Here is a 22088-nt window from a genome sequence, read left to right as displayed (position 1 = left end):
ATTCAATTCAAATAAAGATATAAAAAAAAAAAATCAATAAGTACTTTTTTTGTTTTAATTTCCGTTTTGTCTTTTTAGAATTTAGTTCTTTTCTTTCTTTCTATTTTATTTTTTATTTCTTTTTTTAATTTTCTTTTTTTTATTATTTTATATTTTATTATTTTTATTTTTTTTATTTTTTGTTTTTATTTATTTATATATTTTTTATATATATATTTATTTTATTTATTTTATTTATTTTATTTATTTTATTTATTTTATTTATTTTATTATTATTTTTATTTGTTTTTATTTATTTATTTTTTATTTTATTTATTTTATTTTTTATTTTTATTTATTTTATTTATTTTATTTATTTTATTTATTTTATTTATTTTATTTATTTTATTTATTTTATTTTTTATTTTTTATTTTTATTTTTATTTTTTATTTTTTTTATTTTGTTTTATTTTTTTATTTATTTTATTTATTTATTTATTTATTTATTTATTTATTTATTTATTTTTTAGAATTTTTTTATTTTATTTTTTTTTAATTCTTTTTGTTTGAATATTTTTGTTCTTTTCTTTTAGAATTTATTATAATTTTTATAGATTTTTTGTTTTTAATTTTGTGTGAATTTCTTTTTCTCTTTTTTTTATTCTTTTTTGTTTTAATTTATTCTTTTTTTTAATATATTTTCTTGTTTAGACTTTTGTGTTTGTTTTTTAGAATTTAGTTTTTCTTTAGAATTTCCAGATCCAGTATAAACACTGTGGATGTTTGTGTTGCTCAGGGACGTTTCAGCCACAAAGGGTTTTACAGTTTGCTTTATGTTGATGCTCTTTAATAAATACAATAAACATTTACTTTAAAGCAGCAGCTCCTGCCCCTAGAGGCCGTAAGCAGCGCTGCAGGAGTCGTACAGGTTGTGTTTTTACTCGTTAGTCCTGTTTCAGTCCTGTTTCAGTCCTTGTTTAGTCCCGGTTTGCTCTGCATCTATAGCAGCCGCTCTGCCGTTCCGCTCAGAGACAGCCCCCCTCCCCCCGTGACCCTCCTGCCTGTGATTGGCTGTTCCCCTCACGTGTCCCCCTCCCCCTCGGCCGTTCCCTCGGTGCTGATCCGTCCTCTCCTCCACAGCGACACAGCGATGGGGTGAGTCCGCCGTTTCTCTCCTGTTTTTACTCTTTAAACACCGCCGGGCTCCGGGTCTGGGCCTCGCTCAGGGACCCGGGACCCGGGGAGGGTACGGGGGGGGGGGGGTACGAGCAGGGAGCGCCGCGGTACAGGGGGGGGCACGGGCCGCGGAGCGATGACGGAACGGCGGGGCTTTCATTGTGCTCGGAGACGGAGAGGGATAAACGCGAAGGCAGAGGCACAAAAGGAAACAGAGAGGAGGAGAGAGGAGGAGAGAGGAGGAGGAGCAGAGAGGAGGAGGAGGAGGAGGCGCAGCAGAGAGGAGGAGGAGAGAGGAGGAGAGAGGAGAGAGGAGAGAGGATGGGGAGGCAGGAGCCAGGAGGGGGGAGGCAGGGAGGATGCAGGGAGGATGGAGAAAATGGCCGCCCAGAGCCTGATGATGGAGCGGCTGCAGAGACAGAGGAGACAGGTTCAGAGGATGAGTCTGAGCACAGGCCTGGACTCACTTAGACCTGCTTTAGACCTGGTTTAGACCTGGTTTAGTCCTGGTTTAGTCCTGGCTTTGGCCTCATTTTAGTCCTGGTTTAATCCTGGCTTTGGCCTCATTATAGTCCTGGTTCAGTCCTGATTTAGACCTCATTTAGACCTGGTTTAGTCCTAGTTTAGACCTGGTTTAGACCTAGTTTTAGCCTCATTATAGTCCTGGTTTAGGCCTGGTTTAGACCTAGTTTTAGCCTCATTGTAGTCCTGGTTCAGTCCTGATTTAGACCTCATTTAGACCTGGTTTAGTCCTAGTTTAGACCTGGTTTAGACCTAGTTTTAGCCTCATTGTAGTCCTGGTTCAGTCCTGATTTAGACCTCATATAGTCCTGGTTTAGACCTGGTTTAGTCCTAGTTTAGACCTCGTTTAGACCTGGTTTAGACCTAGCTTTAGCCTCATTATAGTCCTGGTTTAGTCCTGGTTTAGACCTGGTTTAGACCTCGTTTAGACCTAGCTTTGGCCTCATTTTAGACCTGGTTTAGACCTGGTTTAGACCTGGTTTAGACCTGCTTTAGACCTGCTTTAGACCTGCTTTAGACCTAGCTTTGGCCTCATTTTAGACCTGGTTTAGACCTGGTTTAGACCTAGCTTTAGCCTCATTATAGTCCTGGTTTAGTCCTGGTTTAGACCTGGTTTAGACCTCGTTTAGACCTAGCTTTGGCCTCATTTTAGACCTGGTTTAGACCTGGTTTAGACCTGCTTTAGACCTGCTTTAGACCTGCTTTAGACCTGCTTTAGACCTAGCTTTGGCCTCATTTTAGACCTGGTTTAGACCTGGTTTAGACCTGCTTTAGTCCTGGTTTAGACCTGGTTTAGACCTCGTTTAGACCTAGCTTTGGCCTCATTTTAGACCTGGTTTAGACCTGGTTTAGACCTAGCTTTAGCCTCATTATAGTCCTGGTTTAGTCCTGGTTTAGACCTGGTTTAGACCTCGTTTAGACCTAGCTTTGGCCTCATTTTTGACCTGGGTTAGACCTGGTTTAGACCTGCTTTAGACCTGCTTTAGACCTGCTTTAGACCTGCTTTAGACCTGCTTTAGACCTAGCTTTGGCCTCATTTTAGACCTGGTTTAGACCTGGTTTAGACCTGCTTTAGTCCTGGTTTAGACCTAGTTTAGACCACGTTTAGACCTAGCTTTGGCCTCATTTTAGTCCTGGTTCAGTCCTGATTTAGACCTCATATAGACCTGGTTCAGTCCTGGTTTAGTCCTGCTTTAGTCCTGGTTCAGTCCTGATTTAGACCTCATATAGACCTGGTTTAGACCTGGTTTAGACCTAGCTTTGGCATTATTTTAGTCCTGCTTTGGTCCGAGGTTTATCCTGGTTTCGCAGAACTCCAGCAGATCCTCCAGTCGGACATTTTCTCCAGGAGCATGTTTGACATATTTGAAGCCGCAGCGTTTTCAGCCTCATTGTTCTCAGAGGTTCTGCAGTAAAATCTGATGATAATCACAGAGAAAGGTAGTGGACATGATGAGGACTGATGATCCAGAGAGAGTCATGTGACACAATTAAAGAGATCCTTATAAACCCTTTCCAAACATGGCGTATCGGGCGTTTTGGACCTGGTGATGACAGTGACCGTCCTCTGTGTTTTGTGGTTGAACGTCCTGTGGAGTTTCTGAGTTTTGTCATGAGGTGAACACGTTACTGATGCTGCTTTAAGATGTGTTTACAGCACTGAGCCTGTTCTCCAATTGAATCGTAAGTCGCCCTGATTTAGTCCTGGTTTAGTCCTGTTTTAGTCCTGTTTTAGTCCTGTTTTAGTCCTGGTTTAGTCCTGGTTTAGTCCTGGTTTAGTCCTGGTTTAGTCCTGGTTTAGTCCTGGTTTAGTCCTGCTTTAGTCCTGGTTTAGTCCTGGTTTAGTCCTGCTTTAGTCCGGGCTTTATCCTGGTTTAGCAGAACTCCAGCAGATCCTCCAGTCTGACATTTTCTCCAGGAGCATGTTTGACATATTTAAAGCCGCAGTGTTTCCAGCCTCCTTGTTCTCAGAGGTTCTGCAGTAAAATCTGATGATAATCACAGAGAAAGGCAGAGGACATGATGAGGAATGATGACCCAGAGAGAGTCATGTGACACAGTTAAAGAGATCGTTATAAACCCTTTCCAAACATGGCGTATCGGGCGTTTTGGACCTGGTGATGACAGTGACCGTCCTCTGTGTTTTGTGGTTGAACGTCCTGTGGAGTTTCTGAGTTTTGTCATGAGGTGAACACGTTACTGATGCTGCTTTAAGATGTGTTTACAGCACTGAGCCTGTTCTCCAATTGAATCGTAAGTCGCCCTGATTTAGTCCTGGTTTAGTCCTGTTTTAGTCCTGTTTTAGTCCTGTTTTAGTCCTGTTTTAGTCCTGGTTTAGTCCTGGTTTAGTCCTGGTTTAGTCCTGGTTTAGTCCTGGTTTAGTCCTGCTTTAGTCCTGGTTTAGTCCTGGTTTAGTCCTGGTTTAGTCCTGGTTTAGTCCTGGTTTAGTCCTGCTTTAGTCCTGGTTTAGTCCTGGTTTAGTCCTGGTTTAGTCCTGGTTTAGTCCTGCTTTAGTCCTGGTTTAGTCCTGGTTTAGTCCTGGTTTAGTCCTGGTTTAGTCCTGGTTTAGTCCTGGTTTAGTCCTGCTTTAGTCCTGGTTTAGTCCTGGTTTAGTCCTGCTTTAGTCCGGGCTTTATCCTGGTTTAGCAGAACTCCAGCAGATCCTCCAGTCTGACATTTTCTCCAGGAGCATGTTTGACATATTTAAAGCCGCAGTGTTTCCAGCCTCCTTGTTCTCAGAGGTTCTGCAGTAAAATCTGATGATAATCACAGAGAAAGGCAGTGGACATGATGAGGAATGATGACCCAGAGAGAGTCATGTGACACAGTTAAAGAGATCGTTATAAACCCTTTCCAAACATGGCATGTGGGGCGTTTTGGACATGGTGATGACAGTGACCGTCCTCTGTGTTTTGTGGTTGAACGTCCTGTGGAGTTTCTGAGTTTTGTCATGAGGTGAACACGTTACTGATGCTGCTTTAAGATGTGTTTACAGCACTGAGCCTGTTCTCCAATTGAATCGACCTGATCTAGTCCTGGTTTAGTCCTGTTTCAGTCCTAGTTTAGTCCTGATCTAGTCCTGTTTCAGTCCTGGTTTAGTCCTGTTTCAGTCCTGTTTCAGTCCTGGTTTAGTCCTGTTTCAGTCCTGTTTCAGTCCTGGTTTAGTCCTGATCTAGTCCTGTTTCAGTCCTGGTTTAGTCCTGATCTAGTCCTGGTTTAGTCCTGATCTAGTCCTGGTTTAGTCCTGGTTTAGTCCTGTTTCAGTCCTGATCTAGTCCTGGTTTAGTCCTGTTTCAGTCCTGTTTCAGTCCTGGTTTAGTCCTGATCTAGTCCTGATCTAGTCCTGTTTCAGTCCTGGTTTAGTCCTGATCTAGTCCTGGTTTAGTCCTGATCTAGTCCTGGTTTAGTCCTGATCTAGTCCTGGTTTAGTCCTGGTTTAGTCCTGTTTCAGTCCTGATCTAGTCCTGGTTTAGTCCTGTTTCAGTCCTGTTTCAGTCCTGGTTTAGTCCTGGTTTAGTCCTGATCTAGTCCTGTTTCAGTCCTGGTTTAGTCCTGATCTAGTCCTGGTTTAGTCCTGATCTAGTCCTGGTTTAGTCCTGGTTTAGTCCTGTTTCAGTCCTGATCTAGTCCTGGTTTAGTCCTGTTTCAGTCCTGTTTCAGTCCTGGTTTAGTCCTGTTTCAGTCCTGTTTCAGTCCTGGTTTAGTCCTGTTTCAGTCCTGTTTCAGTCCTGGTTTAGTCCTGTTTCAGTCCTGTTTCAGTCCTGGTTTAGTCCTGGTTTAGTCCTGTTTCAGTCCTGTTTCAGTCCTGGTTTAGTCCTGATCTAGTCCTGTTTCAGTCCTGGTTTAGTCCTGGTTTAGTCCTGGTTTAGTCCTGTTTCAGTCCTGATCTAGTCCTGGTTTAGTCCTGATCTAGTCCTGGTTTAGTCCTGGTTTAGTCCTGTTTCAGTCCTGATCTAGTCCTGGTTTAGTCCTGATCTAGTCCTGGTTTAGTCCTGGTTTAGTCCTGTTTCAGTCCTGTTTCAGTCCTGGTTTAGTCCTGATCTAGTCCTGGTTTAGTCCTGGTTTAGTCCTGATCTAGTCCTGATCTAGTCCTGGTTTAGTCCTGGTTTAGTCCTGATCTAGTCCTGGTTTAGTCCTGATCTAGTCCTGGTTTAGTCCTGGTTTAGTCCTGTTTCAGTCCTGATCTAGTCCTGGTTTAGTCCTGTTTCAGTCCTGGTTTAGTCCTGATCTAGTCCTGATCTAGTCCTGTTTCAGTCCTGGTTTAGTCCTGATCTAGTCCTGTTTCAGTCCTGATCTAGTCCTGTTTCAGTCCTGTTTCAGTCCTGTTTCAGTCCTGTTTCAGTCCTGTTTCAGTCCTGTTTCAGTCCTGGTTTAGTCCTGATCTAGTCCTGTTTCAGTCCTGGTTTAGTCCTGATCTAGTCCTGGTTTAGTCCTGATCTAGTCCTGTTTCAGTCCTGGTTTAGTCCTGATCTAGTCCTGTTTCAGTCCTGATCTAGTCCTGGTTTAGTCCTGTTTCAGTCCTGGTTTAGTCCTGTTTCAGTCCTGATCTAGTCCTGGTTTAGCCCTGGTTTAGTCCTGATCTAGTCCTGTTTCAGTCCTGGTTTAGTCCTGATCTAGTCCTGGTTTAGCCCTGGTTTAGTCCTGATCTAGTCCTGTTTCAGTCCTGGTTTAGCCCTGGTTTAGTCCTGTTTCAGTCCTGGTTTAGTCCTGATCTAGTCCTGTTTCAGTCCTGGTTTAGTCCTGATCTAGTCCTGTTTCAGTCCTGGTTTAGTCCTGTTTCAGTCCTGGTTTAGTCCTGTTTCAGTCCTGATCTAGTCCTGGTTTAGTCCTGATCTAGTCCTGTTTCAGTCCTGGTTTAGTCCTGATCTAGTCCTGTTTCAGTCCTGGTTTAGTCCTGATCTAGTCCTGGTTTAGTCCTGGTTTAGTCCTGATCTAGTCCTGTTTCAGTCCTGATCTAGTCCTGGTTTAGTCCTGTTTCAGTCCTGGTTTAGTCCTGTTTCAGTCCTGATCTAGTCCTGGTTTAGTCCTGTTTCAGTCCTGGTTTAGTCCTGTTTCAGTCCTGATCTAGTCCTGGTTTAGCCCTGGTTTAGTCCTGATCTAGTCCTGTTTCAGTCCTGGTTTAGTCCTGATCTAGTCCTGGTTTAGCCCTGGTTTAGTCCTGATCTAGTCCTGTTTCAGTCCTGGTTTAGTCCTGATCTAGTCCTGGTTTAGTCCTGGTTTAGTCCTGATCTAGTCCTGGTTTAGTCCTGTTTCAGTCCTGGTTTAGTCCTGTTTCAGTCCTGGTTTAGTCCTGATCTAGTCCTGGTTTAGTCCTGTTTCAGTCCTGATCTAGTCCTGGTTTAGTCCTGTTTCAGTCCTGTTTCAGTCCTGATCTAGTCCTGGTTTAGTCCTGTTTCAGTCCTGGTTTAGTCCTGTTTCAGTCCTGGTTTAGCCCTGGTTTAGTCCTGTTTCAGTCCTGGTTTAGTCCTGATCTAGTCCTGTTTCAGTCCTGGTTTAGTCCTGATCTAGTCCTGTTTCAGTCCTGGTTTAGTCCTGTTTCAGTCCTGGTTTAGTCCTGTTTCAGTCCTGGTTTAGTCCTGATCTAGTCCTGTTTCAGTCCTGGTTTAGTCCTGATCTAGTCCTGGTTTAGTCCTGGTTTAGTCCTGATCTAGTCCTGTTTCAGTCCTGATCTAGTCCTGGTTTAGTCCTGTTTCAGTCCTGGTTTAGTCCTGTTTCAGTCCTGATCTAGTCCTGGTTTAGTCCTGTTTCAGTCCTGGTTTAGTCCTGGTTTAGTCCTGTTTCAGTCCTGGTTTAGTCCTGGTTTAGTCCTGTTTCAGTCCTGGTTTAGTCCTGGTTTAGTCCTGGTTTAGACCTGGTTTAGTCCTGGTTTAGTCCTGGTTTAGTCCTGATCTAGTCCTGTTTCAGTCCTGGTTTAGTCCTGGTTTAGTCCTGGTTTAGACCTGGTTTAGACCTGGTTTAGTCCTGGTTTAGTCCTGGTTTAGACCTGGTTTAGTCCTGGTTTAGTCCTGGTTTAGTCCTGATCTAGTCCTGTTTCAGTCCTGGTTTAGTCCTGGTTTAGTCCTGATCTAGTCCTGTTTCAGTCCTGGTTTAGTCCTGGTTTAGTCCTGGTTTAGACCTGGTTTAGTCCTGGTTTAGTCCTGTTTCAGTCCTGGTTTAGTCCTGATCTAGTCCTGTTTCAGTCCTGGTTTAGTCCTGGTTTAGTCCTGGTTTAGTCCTGTTTCAGTCCTGGTTTAGTCCTGGTTTAGTCCTGGTTTAGACCTGGTTTAGTCCTGGTTTAGTCCTGTTTCAGTCCTGGTTTAGTCCTGATCTAGTCCTGTTTCAGTCCTGGTTTAGTCCCGGTTTGGTCCCGGTTTAGTCCCGGTTTAGTCCTGATTTAGTCCTGATTTAGTCCTGATTTAGTCCTGATTTAGTCCTGATTTAGTCCTGGTTTAGTCCTGGTTTAGTCCTGGTTTAGTCCTTGTTTGGTCCTGGTTTTCTCTGCAGTTTACAGCAGTGTTTTGGTCCTGGTTTAGTCCTTGTTTAGTCCTGTTTCAGCCCCGGTTTAGTCCTGGTTTAGTCCTTGTTTAGTCCTTGTTTAGTCCTGGTTTAGTCCTTGTTTAGTCCTGTTTCAGCCCCGGTTTAGTCCTGGTTTAGTCCTTGTTTAGTCCTTGTTTAGTCCTGGTTTAGTCCTTGTTTAGTCCTGGTTTAGTCCTTGTTTAGTCCTTGTTTAGTCCTGGTTTAGTCCTTGTTTAGTCCTGGTTTAGTCCTTGTTTGGTCCTGGTTTAGTCCTTGTTTAGTCCTTGTTTAGTCCTGGTTTAGTCCTTGTTTGGTCCTGGTTTTCTCTGCAGTTTACAGCAGTGTTTTGGTCCTGGTTTAGTCCTTGTTTAGTCCTGTTTCAGCCCCGGTTTAGTCCCGGTTTAGTCCTTGTTTAGTCCTTGTTTAGTCCTGTTTCAGCCCCGGTTTAGTCCCGGTTTAGTCCTTGTTTAGTCCTTGTTTAGTCCTGTTTCAGCCCCGGTTTAGTCCCGGTTTAGTCCTTGTTTAGTCCTTGTTTAGTCCTTGTTTAGTCCTTGTTTGGTCCTGGTTTGGTCCTGGTTTAGTCCTGTTTCAGCCCCGGTTTAGTCCTTGTTTAGTCCCTTGTTTACTCCTTTTGTTTAGTGTTTTGTGTCTTCTCAAAGGGAGCTCAGACCTGGATTGGTTTTGCTTCTTGTTGTTTAAAGTGTGAAATTTCCACACACCTTCCTAAAGCTACAGTTCCAGGGGAAGTTTCCGGAAAGTGTCCTGGCTGAGCCTCAGTGCTGAACGTGATGAATACTAATGACTCTCTGTCTTCAGTGTCCTGCAGCTCTTCAGCAGGGACGTCATCTGCATACCCTTCCAACATCTTTATTTAGTGAAAACACATTCCTCGACCTTGACCTCGCTGTTGTGCGTGTGCGTGTTGTGTTGCTCCCGGGGTCAGTGTTGCCGCGCTCTGATTGGTTTATGGATGTTCTGATCAATAGCAGCTGAAACACAGTGTCCTAAAAACGGCAGCGACTGTTCCACCTCAGAAGGTCCGGGTCACTGTGATCAGAAATGCTGAGTCAGGGGCTTTTTCTGACTTTTCCACAGGTCTGAGGAGCGGTTGCCATGGCGTCCTATGACCAGCTGCTGAGGCAGGTGGAGGTGCTGAAGATGGAGAACTCCACCCTGAGACAGGAGCTGCAAGACAACTCCACCCACCTGAGCAAGCTGGAGAGCGAGGCGTCCAACATGAAGGTGAGCACAGGCTAAAACATGCTAAAAACATGCTATAACATGCTAAAACATGCTATAAACAGGCTAAAAACAGGCTAAAAACAGGCTAAAACATGCTAAAAACAAGCTAAAAACATACGACTCCACCCACCTGAGCAAGCTGGAGAGCGAGGCGTCCAACATGAAGGTAAACACAGGCTAAAGACAGGCTAAAAACAGGCTAAAACATGCTAAAAACAGGCTAAAAGATGCTAAAAACAGGCTAAAAGATGTTAAAAACAGGCTAAAAACATGCTAAAAACATGCTAAAAGATGCTAAAAGATACTAAGAACAAGCTAAAAGATGCTAAAACAGGCTAAAAACATGCTAAAAACAGGCTAAAAGATGCTAAAAAACAGGCTAAAAGATGCTAAAAGATACTAAGAACAAGCTAAAAGATGCTAAAACAGGCTAAAAACATGCTAAAAACAGGCTAAACGTTGCTAAAAACAGGCTAAAAGATGCTAAGAACAAGCTAAAAGATGCTAAAAATAGGCTAAAAACATGCGACTCCACCCACCTGAGCAAGCTGGAGAGCGAGGCGTCCAACATGAAGTTAAACACAGGCTAAAAACATACTAAAAACAGGCTAAAAACAGGCTAAAAACAGGCTAAAAACATGCTAAAAACATGCAACTCCACCCACCTGAGCAAGCTGGAGAGCGAGGCGTCCAACATGAAGGTAAAAACAGGCTAAAACATGCTAAAAACAGGCTAAAAACATGCTAAAAACAGGCTAAAAACATGCAACTCCACCCACCTGAGCAAGCTGGAGAGCGAGGCGTCCAACATGATGGTGAACACAGGCTAAAAACAGGCTAAAACATCCTTAAAGATGCTTAAAGATGCTAAAAACAGGCTAAAAGATGCTTAAAACATGTTAAAAGATGCTAAAAACATACTAAAAACATGCTAAAAACAGGCTAAAAACATACGACTCCACCCACCTGAGCAAGCTGGAGAGCGAGGCGTCCAACATGAAGGTAAACACAGGCTAAAACAGGTTAAAACATGCTAAAAACAGGCTAAAAACATGCGACTCCACCCACCTGAGCAAGCTGGAGAGCGAGGCGTCCAACATGAAGGTGAACACAGGCTAAAAACAAGCTAAAAACATGCTATAAACAGGCTAAAACATACTGAAAACAGGCTAAAAGATGCTAAAAATAGGCTAAAAGATGCTAAAAACATACTGAAAACAGGCTAAAACAGGCTAAAACATGCTAAAACATGCTATAAACATGCTAATAACATGCTAAAAACATACGACTCCACCCACCTGAGCAAGCTGGAGAGCGAGGCGTCTAATATGAGGGTAAACAGGCTAAAAACAGGCTAAAACATGTGACTCCATGAAAGTAAACACAAAACAAATGCAGGAAAATGAGGAAAAAATGTGTGGGAAAAAAGACGGGAAAATATGCAGGGATTTGTATTTTTAGGAGGAATATTATGTAATTGATATTCAAGAGAAGATTGTAAGAAATGTGGGCGTGTGTGAAGCTCCTACAGACACATTTACTGAGCTCTGAACTAAAAACATCTTCTCTCATAACGGACTCTGATCCATGATCCCTCTGAGCAAATGAATAAAGCGTGTCTGTGGGAGAAAGTGTAGAGCTGCCCGTGTGACATCATCTGACTGGACAGTTTCTCTCCCGTCATGTGACCCCCCCCTCCCCCCCGGCGTTTCTATAAATAACCTCCTCCGTCCCTTTAAGACCGTTTCAATACATCACTTTAAATCGACCTACTATAAACTGAAAGATTTCCCTCCCGTCTTGGCCCTCATGTGTTGCTGCGTCTCGGGTACAGATCGGGCACGGGCTCTGATTGGGGAACTACACCCCCCTCCCCCCGCGCTCGTATTGTCCTGCACTTCCTGTCCGTTACTTCCTGTTTCCTGTTGTGGTGGACATGTCGCTGTTCGATCGCTGTCGTCTCATCGTGGTAAGGATTAAATCAGCTCTAATTTTAAAAACATGAGGCTAAACCAGGACTTAACTAACCAACTAACTAACTAACCAACTAACTAACTAACTCGTCCAGGAGGATTTGAAACGATCAGAGTTTAAAGGTTTTTTCAAGACGAGACGGTCAAACAGGGAAACGGGAAACTTCTGCTGCGGAGACGCAAACATGAGGGAAAACGTACCAAATGTTTTCAAATTATTATTTTATTTTCATTATTTTCGTTTTATTTATTTATTTTAAGAATTGAAAAAAAAAGTTGATGTTTTTTTTTATTTTTACGAATTGTTTTTTTTTTTTTACGATTTTCTTTTTTTCATTTTTTCTTTTTTTACGAATAAATATTTTTTTTACGATTTTATTTTTTATTTTATTTTTTACGAATAAATGTTTTCATTTTTTACAATTTTATTTATTTAATTTTTTTGACGATTTTTTTTGTTGACGATTTTCTTTTTTTCTTTTTTCTTTTTTTACGAATAAATGTTTTTTTTTACGATTTTCTTTTATTTATTTTTTTATTTTATTTTTTACGAGTAAATGTTTTTTTTTTTTACGATTTTCTTTTTTCTTTTTTTACAAATGTTTTTTTTTTTTACGATTTTCTTTGTTTTTATGAATATGTTTTTTATTTTTTTTATTTTTTTTCCTCATTATTTCCACATTTTATCTTCATTTGGGTTGAGAGGAGGGGGAGAGTTCAGCCTCATAGGAGAGAGGAGGAGGAGAGTCCAGCCTCATAGGAGAGAGGAGGGGGAGAGTTCAGCCTCATAGGAGAGAGGAGGGGGAGAGTTCAGCCTCATAGGAGAGAGGAGGGGGAGAGTTCAGCCTCATAGGAGAGAGGAGGGGGAGAGTCCAGCCTCATAGGAGAGAGGAGGGGGAGAGTTCAGCCTCATAGGAGAGAGGAGGGGGAGAGTTCAGCCCCATAGGAGAGAGGAGGGGGAGAGTTCAGCCTCATAGGAGAGAGGACTCGGGCCTTAACGTGTGATGTTTTGTGTCCATGCTTCAGGAAGTGCTGAAGCAGCTGCAGGGTTCGATGGAAGAGGAGAGCGCTGAGGGGGCGGGGTCTCAGGAGCTCATGGAGAGACTGAAAGGTGAGCTCTCGATCATCCAGGGGAGGCCATGAAGCGTTCCCATGACTCCTTTGTGACTCCTGTGCCCTGTGTTCCAGAGATGAGCCTGGAGGCGGCCGGGTTCATGCCCAGGACCAGGCCTCCTCTGCCCCATTCCTCCTCCTCGTCCTCGGCCTCTTCGTCCGGAGCCGCTGGAGGACCGCCCCGCAGAGCAGCGCCCCCCGCGGGCAGGGAGGGGCACGACCGAGGAGAGCCACCCGCAGACAGAGGAGCGCCCCCCACAGGCAGAGAGGGCCACGACAGAGGAGCGCCCCCCACAGGCAGAGAGGGCCACGACGGCACGCTGGACGAGCTGGAGAAAGAGAGGTGTGGCCATGGGAACTTCAAAATGTGTCCCTATGCTAAAGTGGCTATGATAGTTAGCATCAGAGGTCCCTATGCTAAAGTGGCTATGCTAGTTAGCATCAGAGGTCCCTATGCTAAAGTGGCTATGATAGTTAGCATCAGAGGTCCCTGTGCTAAAGTGGCTATTATAGTTAGCATCAGAGGTCCCTGTGCTAAAGTGGCTATGATAGTTAGCATCAGAGGTCCCTATGCTAAAGTGGCTATGATAGTTAGCATCAGAGGTCCCTATGCTAAAGTGGCTATGATAGTTAGCATCAGAGGTCCCTATGCTAATGTGGCTATGATAGTTAGCACCAGAGGTACCTATGCTAAAGTGGCTATGATAGTTAGCATCAGAGGTCCCTATGCTAAAGTGGCTATGATAGTTAGCACCAGAGGTCCCTATGCTAAAGTGGCTATGATAGTTAGCACCAGAGGTCCCTATGCTAAAGTGGCTATGCTAGTTAGCATCAGAGGTCCCTATGCTAAAGTGGCTATGATAGTTAGCATCAGAGGTCCCTATGCTAAAGTGGCCATGATAGTTAGCATCAGAGGTCCCTATGCTAAAGTGGCTATGATAGTTAGCATCAGAGGTCCCTATGCTAAAGTGGCTATGATAGTTAGCATCAGAGGTCCCTATGCTAAAGTGGCTATGATAGTTAGCATCAGAGGTCCCTATGCTAAAGTGGCCATGATAGTTAGCATCAGAGGTCCCTATGCTAAAGTGGCTATGATAGTTAGCATCAGAGGTCCCTATGCTAAAGTGGCCATGATAGTTAGCATCAGAGGTCCCTATGCTAAAGTGGCTATGATAGTTAGCATCAGAGGTCCCTATGCTAAAGTGGCTATGATAGTTAGCATCAGAGGTCCCTATGCTAAAGTGGCTATGATAGTTAGCACCAGAGGTCCCTATGCTAAAGTGGCTATGATAGTTAGCATCAGAGGTCCCTATGCTAAAGTGGCTATGATAGTTAGCATCAGAGGTCCCTATGCTAAAGTGGCCATGATAGTTAGCATCAGAGGTCCCTATGCTAAAGTGGCTATGATAGTTAGCATCAGAGGTCCCTATGCTAAAGTGGCCATGATAGTTAGCATCAGAGGTCCCTATGCTAAAGTGGCTATGATAGTTAGCACCAGAGGTCCCTATGCTAAAGTGGCTATGCTAGTTAGCACCAGAGGTCCCTATGCTAAAGTGGCTATGATAGTTAGCATCAGAGGTCCCTATGCTAAAGTGGCTATGATAGTTAGCATCAGAGGTCCCTATGCTAAAGTGGCTATGATAGTTAGCATCAGAGGTCCCTATGCTAAAGTGGCTATGATAGTTAGCATCAGAGGTCCCTATGCTAAAGTGGCTATGATAGTTAGCATCAGAGGTCCCTATGCTAAAGTGGCTATGACAGTTAGCATCAGAGGTCCCTATGCTAAAGTGGCTATGATAGTTAGCATCAGAGGTCCCTATGCTAAAGTGGCTATGATAGTTAGCATCAGAGGTTCCTATGCTAAAGTGGCTATGATAGTTAGCATCAGAGGTCCCTATGCTAAAGTGGCTATGATAGTTAGCATCAGAGGTCCCTATGCTAAAGTGGCTATGATAGTTAGCACCAGAGGTCCCTATGCTAAAGTGGCTATGATAGTTAGCACCAGAGGTCCCTATGCTAAAGTGGCTATGATAGTTAGCACCAGAGGTCCCTATGCTAAAGTGGCTATGATAGTTAGCACCAGAGGTCCCTATGCTAAAGTGGCTATGATAGTTAGCATCAGAGGTCCCTATGCTAAAGTGGCTATGATAGTTAGCATCAGAGGTCACTATGCTAAAGTGGCTATGATAGTTAGCACCAGAGGTCACTATGCTAAAGTGGCTATGATAGTTAGCATCAGAGGTCCCTATGCTAAAGTGGCTATGATAGTTAGCACCAGAGGTCCCTATGCTACAGTGGCTATGATAGTTAGCATCAGAGGTCCCTATGCTACAGTGGCTATGATAGTTAGCATCAGAGGTCCCTATGCTAAAGTGGCTATGATAGTTAGCATCAGAGGTCCCTATGCTAAAGTGGCTATGATAGTTAGCATCAGAGGTCCCTATGTTAAAGTGGCTATGATAGTTAGCACCAGAGGTCCCTATGCTAAAGTGGCTATGATAGTTAGCACCAGAGGTCCCTATGCTAAAGTGGCTATGATAGTTAGCATCAGAGGTCCCTATGCTAAAGTGGCTATGATAGTTAGCACCAGAGGTCCCTATGTTAAAGTGGCTATGATAGTTAGCACCAGAGGTCCCTATGCTAAAGTGGCTATGATAGTTAGCATCAGAGGTCACTATGCTAAAGTGGCTATGATAGTTAGCATCAGAGGTCCCTATGCTAAAGTGGCTATGATAGTTAGCACCAGAGGTCCCTATGCTAAAGTGGCTATGATAGTTAGCATCAGAGGTCCCTATGCTAAAGTGGCTATGATAGTTAGCATCAGAGGTCCCTATGCTAAAGTGGCTATGATAGTTAGCACCAGAGGTCCCTATGTTAAAGTGGCTATGATAGTTAGCACCAGAGGTCCCTATGCTAAAGTGGCTATGATAGTTAGCATCAGAGGTCCCTATGCTAAAGTGGCTATGATAGTTAGCATCAGAGGTCCCTATGCTACAGTGGCTATGATAGTTAGCATCAGAGGTCCCTATGCTACAGTGGCTATGATAGTTAGCATCAGAGGTCCCTATGCTAAAGTGGCTATGATAGTTAGCACCAGAGGTCCCTATGCTAAAGTGGCTATGATAGTTAGCATCAGAGGTCCCTATGCTAAAGTGGCTATGATAGTTAGCATCAGAGGTCCCTATGCTAAAGTGGCTATGATAGCTAGCATCAGAGGTCCCTATGCTAAAGTGGCTATGATAGTTAGCACCAGAGGTCCCTATGCTAAAGTGGCCATGATAGTTAGCATCAGGGGTCCTTATGCTAAAGTGGCTATGATAGCTAGCATCAGAGGTCCCTATGCTAAAGTGGCTATGATAGTTAGCATCAGAGGTCCCTATGCTAAAGTGGCTATGATAGTTAGCATCAGAGGTCCCTATGCTAAAGTGGCTATGATAGTTAGCATCAGGGGTAACTGTCTTAAAGCCGCGTTTGATTCTGATTGGTCGCCCCGCCCCCTCAGGTCGCTCCTATTGGCCGAGCTGGAGAAGGAGGAGAAGGAGAAGGACTGGTATTACGCTCAGCTGCAGAACCTGACGAAGCGCATCGACAGCCTGCCGCTCACGGAGAACGTACGTCACGCAGATCTGCAGACTCTGCAGACTCTGTGTGTTCATGAGGCTGACCTTCCTGTCTGTGCTTCAGTTCACTCTGCAGACCGACATGAGCCGCCGCCAGCTCGAGTTCGAGGCCCGGCAGATCCGCTCCGCCATGGAGGAGCAGCTGGGCTCCTGCCAGGAGATGGAGAGGAGGGCCCAGGTAAGGAGGGGGGAGAGGGGAGGGACAAGAGGCTAGGGCTGCTCGATTATTGAAAAAATAATAATCACGATTATTCAAACGATTATTTGTTGCCTTTAAAAAAATCCATCAAAAAAATGACAAAAATCCATCAAAAAAGTTACAAAAAATGACAAGAATCCATCAAAAAAAATGACAAAAAAATGACAAAAATCCATCAAAAAAGTTACAAAAAATGACAAGAATCCATAAAAAAAAAAGACAAAAAAATGACAAAAATCCATAAAAAAAAAATGACAAAAATCCATCAAAAAAGTGACAAAAATCCATCAAAAAAGTTACAAAAAAATGACAAGAATCCATAAAAAAAATGACAAAAAAATGACAAGAATCCATCAAAAAAGACAAAAAAATGACAAAAATCCATAAAAAAAAAGACAAAAATCCATCAAAAAAGTGACAAAAATCCATCAAAAAAGTGACAAAAATCCATCAAAAAAGTGACAAAAATCCATCAAAAAAGTGACAAAAATCCATCAAAAAAATGACAAAAAAATGACAAAAATCCATCAAAAAAGTGACAAAAATCCATCAAAAAAAAAGACAAAAAAATGAAATAAAATCCATCAAAAAAAAAGAAAAAAAAAACAAAAATCCATCAAAAAAGTGACAAAAATCCATCAAAAAAAAGACAAAAAAATGAAAAAAATCCATCAAAAAAAGACAAAAATCCATCAAAAAAGTGACAAAATCCATCAAAAAAATGACAAAAAAGTGACAAAAATCCTTCAAAAAAGTGACAAAAATCCATCAAAAAAGTGACAAAAATCCATCAAAAAAAATGACAAAAAAATGACAAAAATCCATCAAAAAAGTTTCAAAAATCCAGCAAAAAAGTTTCAAAAATCCATCAAAAAAAATGAAAAAAAATCCATCAAAAAAGTGACAAAAATCCAACAAAAAAAGACAAAAATCCATCAAAAAAGTGACAAAAATCCATCAAAAAAAATGACCAAAAAAATGACAAAAATCCATCAAAAAAAAGACAAAAATCCATCAAAAAAAATGACAAAAAATGACAAAAATCCAGCAAAAAATTGACAAAAATCCATCAAAAAAGTGACAAAAATCCTTCAAAAAAAAAGACAAAAAAATGACAAAAATCCATCAAAAAAAAGACAAAAATCCATCAAAAAAGTGACAAAAAAACATAAAAAAAAGACAAAAATCCAGCAAAAAAAGTGTCAAAAATCCAAAAATTAAAAATTAGAAAAACAAATTGGAAAAAAATTGGAAAAAAATAAATAAATTGATTTTTTGCGATTATACTAATTTTGTAATCGTTTATTGTTGTAATCAAAATCGTAATCGAATTTCGATTAATTGCACAGCCCTACAAGAGGCTCAGTCTGACTGTGTTGTGTTTCAGGCCCGAGTGTCACGGATCCAGCAGATCGAGAAGGACATCCTCAAACTAGGCTCCAGGATACAGGTAACTCTCCCGCCCCCTGCAGGCGAGTCACACACACTGCCACGCCCCCTGCAGGTCACTCACTGCAGTATCTGTCTGTTTACTGTCTTTACACATTTCCACTCAGTGAACTCTGACCTGAGGTTTTCTCTGAATGATGTTTTCCAGGACGGAGCTCAGGCGGCGGCTGAACCCGGCACTTTACCGTCCGCCACGGTCAGTTTAAACCTCTGAAAGTCTGATAAACTCCTGTAAACAAAGATTTAATCTAAACCGCCTGAACCTGTGTGTGCAGAGCTGCGGCCGATTGGACCACGACTCCACCAATGACGGCTCTTACTCTGTGCCTCGACGAATCACCAGCCACCTGGGAACCAAGGTGAGAACTCCCTCAGGTGGAGATGTTTCTGTGTTTCCCCGTCAGGTGGAGATGTTTCTGTGTTTCCCCGTCAGGTGGAGATGTTTCTGTGTTTCCCCGTCAGGTGGAGATGTTTGTGTGTGTTGACCCTGTCTCTTCCCTCTCAGGTGGAGATGGTTTTAAACCCTGTGTTTCCCTCTCAGGTGGAGATGTTTCTGTGTTTCCCCGTCTGGTGGAGATGTTTGTGTGTGTTGACCCTGTCTCTTCCCTCTCAGGTGGAGATGGTTTTAAACCCTGTGTTTTCCCTCTCAGGTGGAGATGGTTTACAGCCTGCTCTCGATGCTCGGGACTCACGATAAAGACGACATGTCCCGGACGCTGTTGGCCATGTCCAGCTCTCAGGACTCCTGCATCGCCATGAGGCAGTCGGGCTGTTTACCACTGCTCATCCAGCTGCTGCACGGCAACGACAAGGACTCACTGCTGCTGGGTAAGAGCTGGCCTGGAACATCACGGAAACGTCACCGAAACTGTCACCGAAACATCACTGAAACATCACCGAAACATGACCGAAACATCACGGAAACGTTACCGAAACGTCACTGAAACATGACTGAAACATGACTGAAACATCACCGAAACATGACTGAAACATCACCGAAACATCACTGAAACATCACCGAAACATCACTGAAACATCACCAAACTGTCACTGAAACATCACAAAACTGTCACTGAAACATTACCAAACTGTCACTGAAACATCACCAAACTGTCACCGAAAAATCACCAAACTGTCACTGAAACATCACCAAACTGTCACTGAAACATCACCAAACTGTCACTGAAACATCACCAAACTGTCACTGAAACATCACTGAAACATCACCAAACTGTCACTGAAACATCACTGAAACATCACTGAAACATCACTGAAACATCACTGAAACATCACCAAACTGTCACTGAAACATCACCAAACTGTCACTGAAACATCACCGAAACATCACCAAACTGTCACTGAAACATCACCAAACTGTCACCGAAACATCACCGAAACATCACCAAACTATCACTGAAACATCACCAAACTGTCACTGAAACATCACCGAAACATCACCGAAACATCACCAAACTGTCACTGAAACATCACTGAAACATCACCAAACTGTCACTGAAACATCACCGAAACATCACCAAACTGTCACTGAAACATCACCAAACTGTCACTGAAACATCACTGAAACATCACCAAACTGTCACTGAAACATCACCGAAACATCACCAAACTGTCACTGAAACATCACCAAACTGTCACCGAAACATCACTGAAACATCACCAAACTGTCACTGAAACATCACTGAAACATCACTGAAACATCACCAAACTGTCACTGAAACATCACCGAAACATCACCAAACTGTCACTGAAACATCACCAAACTGTCACCGAAACATCACCGAAACATCACCAAACTATCACTGAAACATCACCAAACTGTCACTGAAACATCACCGAAACATCACCGAAACATCACCAAACTGTCACTGAAACATCACTGAAACATCACCAAACTGTCACTGAAACATCACCGAAACATCACCAAACTGTCACTGAAACATCACCAAACTGTCACCGAAACATCACCGAAACATCACCAAACTATCACTGAAACATCACCAAACTGTCACTGAAACATCACCGAAACATCACCGAAACATCACCAAACTGTCACTGAAACATCACTGAAACATCACCAAACTGTCACTGAAACATCACCGAAACATCACCAAACTGTCACTGAAACATCACCAAACTGTCACCGAAACATCACCGAAACATCACCAAACTGTCACTGAAACATCACCAAACTGTCACCGAAACATCACCGAAACATCACCAAACTGTCACTGAAACATCACCAAACTGTCACTGAAACATCACCGAAACATCACTGAAACATCACCAAACTGTCACTGAAACATCACCGAAACATCACTGAAACATCACCAAACTGTCACTGAAACATCACCAAACTGTCACCGAAACATCACGGAAACATCACCGAAACATCACCAAACTGTCACCGAAACATCACGGAAACATCACGGAAACATCACCAAACTGTCACTGAAAAATCACAAAACTGTCACTGAAACATCACCAAACTGTCACCGAAACATCACCAAAACATCACTGAAACATCACCAAACTGTCACCGAAACATCACCAAAACATCACTGAAACATCACCGAAACATCACTGAAACATCACCGAAACATCACCGAAACATCACTGAAACATCACCAAACTGTCACCGAAACATCACGGAAACATCACGGAAACATCACCAAACTGTCACTGAAACATCACCAAACTGTCACCGAAACATCACCAAAACATCACTGAAACATCACTGAAACATCACTGAAATATCACTGAAACATCACCGAAACATCACCGAAACATCACTGAAACATCACCGAAACATCACCGAAACATCACCGAAACATCACTGAAACATCACCAAACTGTCACCGAAACATCACCGAAACATCACGGAAACATCACCAAAACATCACTGAAACATCACTGAAACATCACCAAACTGTCACCGAAACATCACGGAAACATCACCGAAACATCACGGAAACATCACCGAAACATCACTGAAACATCACCAAACTGTCACCGAAACATCACCGAAACATCACCGAAACATCACCAAACTGTCACTGAAACATCACAAAACTGTCACTGAAACATCACCAAACTGTCACCGAAACATCACCAAAACATCACTGAAACATCACCAAACTGTCACCGAAACATCACCAAAACATCACTGAAACATCACTGAAACATCACCGAAACATCACGGAAACATCACTGAAACATCACCGAAACATCACCAAACTGTCACCGAAACATCACGGAAACATCACTGAAACATCACCAAACTGTCACCGAAACATCACTGAAACATCACTGAAACATCACCGAAACATCACCGAAACATCACTGAAACATCACCAAACTGTCACCGAAACATCACCGAAACATCACTGAAACATCACAAAACTGTCACTGAAACATCACCAAACTGTCACTGAAACATCACCAAACTGTCACCGAAACATCACCGAAACATCACGGAAACATCACCAAAACATCACTGAAACATCACTGAAACATCACCAAACTGTCACCGAAACATCACGGAAACATCACCGAAACATCACGGAAACATCACCGAAACATCACTGAAACATCACCAAACTGTCACCGAAACATCACCGAAACATCACCGAAACATCACCAAACTGTCACTGAAACATCACAAAACTGTCACTGAAACATCACCAAACTGTCACCGAAACATCACCAAAACATCACTGAAACATCACCAAACTGTCACCGAAACATCACCAAAACATCACTGAAACATCACTGAAACATCACCGAAACATCACGGAAACATCACTGAAACATCACCGAAACATCACCAAACTGTCACCGAAACATCACGGAAACATCACTGAAACATCACCAAACTGTCACCGAAACATCACTGAAACATCACTGAAACATCACCGAAACATCACCGAAACATCACTGAAACATCACCAAACTGTCACCGAAACATCACCGAAACATCACTGAAACATCACAAAACTGTCACTGAAACATCACCAAACTGTCACTGAAACATCACCAAACTGTCACCGAAACATCACCAAAACATCACTGAAACATCACTGAAACATCACTGAAACATCACCGAAACATCACGGAAACATCACTGAAACATCACCAAACTGTCACTGAAACATCACCAAAACATCACCGAAACATCACCGAAACATCACCGAAACATCACCAAACTGTCACCGAAACATCACCGAAACATCACCGAAACATCACCAAACTGTCACCGAAACATCACTGAAACATCACCGAAACATCACTGAAACATCACCA

General features: G+C 42.8%; 1 protein-coding gene across 2 annotated transcripts in view; it reads left to right on the top strand.

The window, feature by feature from the left end:
- Positions 1 to 1028: 1028 nt before the first annotated feature.
- LOC306981275 (adenomatous polyposis coli protein-like) overlaps positions 1029 to 22088 on the top strand; it is a 42091-nt gene continuing 21031 nt past the window's right edge. For both annotated transcript variants that reach the window (XM_079580837.1, XM_079580836.1), the window contains exons 1-10: positions 1029 to 1134; positions 9268 to 9414; positions 12414 to 12498; positions 12576 to 12843; positions 16003 to 16111; positions 16185 to 16298; positions 17707 to 17769; positions 17917 to 17964; positions 18044 to 18127; positions 18419 to 18596. In XM_079580837.1, the coding sequence (XP_079436963.1) occupies positions 9286 to 9414; positions 12414 to 12498; positions 12576 to 12843; positions 16003 to 16111; positions 16185 to 16298; positions 17707 to 17769; positions 17917 to 17964; positions 18044 to 18127; positions 18419 to 18596 (1078 nt within the window). In that variant the 5' untranslated portion in view covers positions 1029 to 1134; positions 9268 to 9285. The remainder of the gene's footprint in view (positions 1135 to 9267; positions 9415 to 12413; positions 12499 to 12575; positions 12844 to 16002; positions 16112 to 16184; positions 16299 to 17706; positions 17770 to 17916; positions 17965 to 18043; positions 18128 to 18418; positions 18597 to 22088) is intronic.

This window comes from Gobius niger (genome assembly GCF_951799975.1).
Source record: "Gobius niger genome assembly, chromosome: 22".
In the NCBI taxonomy this organism is placed as follows: domain Eukaryota; kingdom Metazoa; phylum Chordata; class Actinopteri; order Gobiiformes; family Gobiidae; genus Gobius; species Gobius niger.
This window is presented reverse-complemented; position numbering and strand designations above follow the sequence as displayed.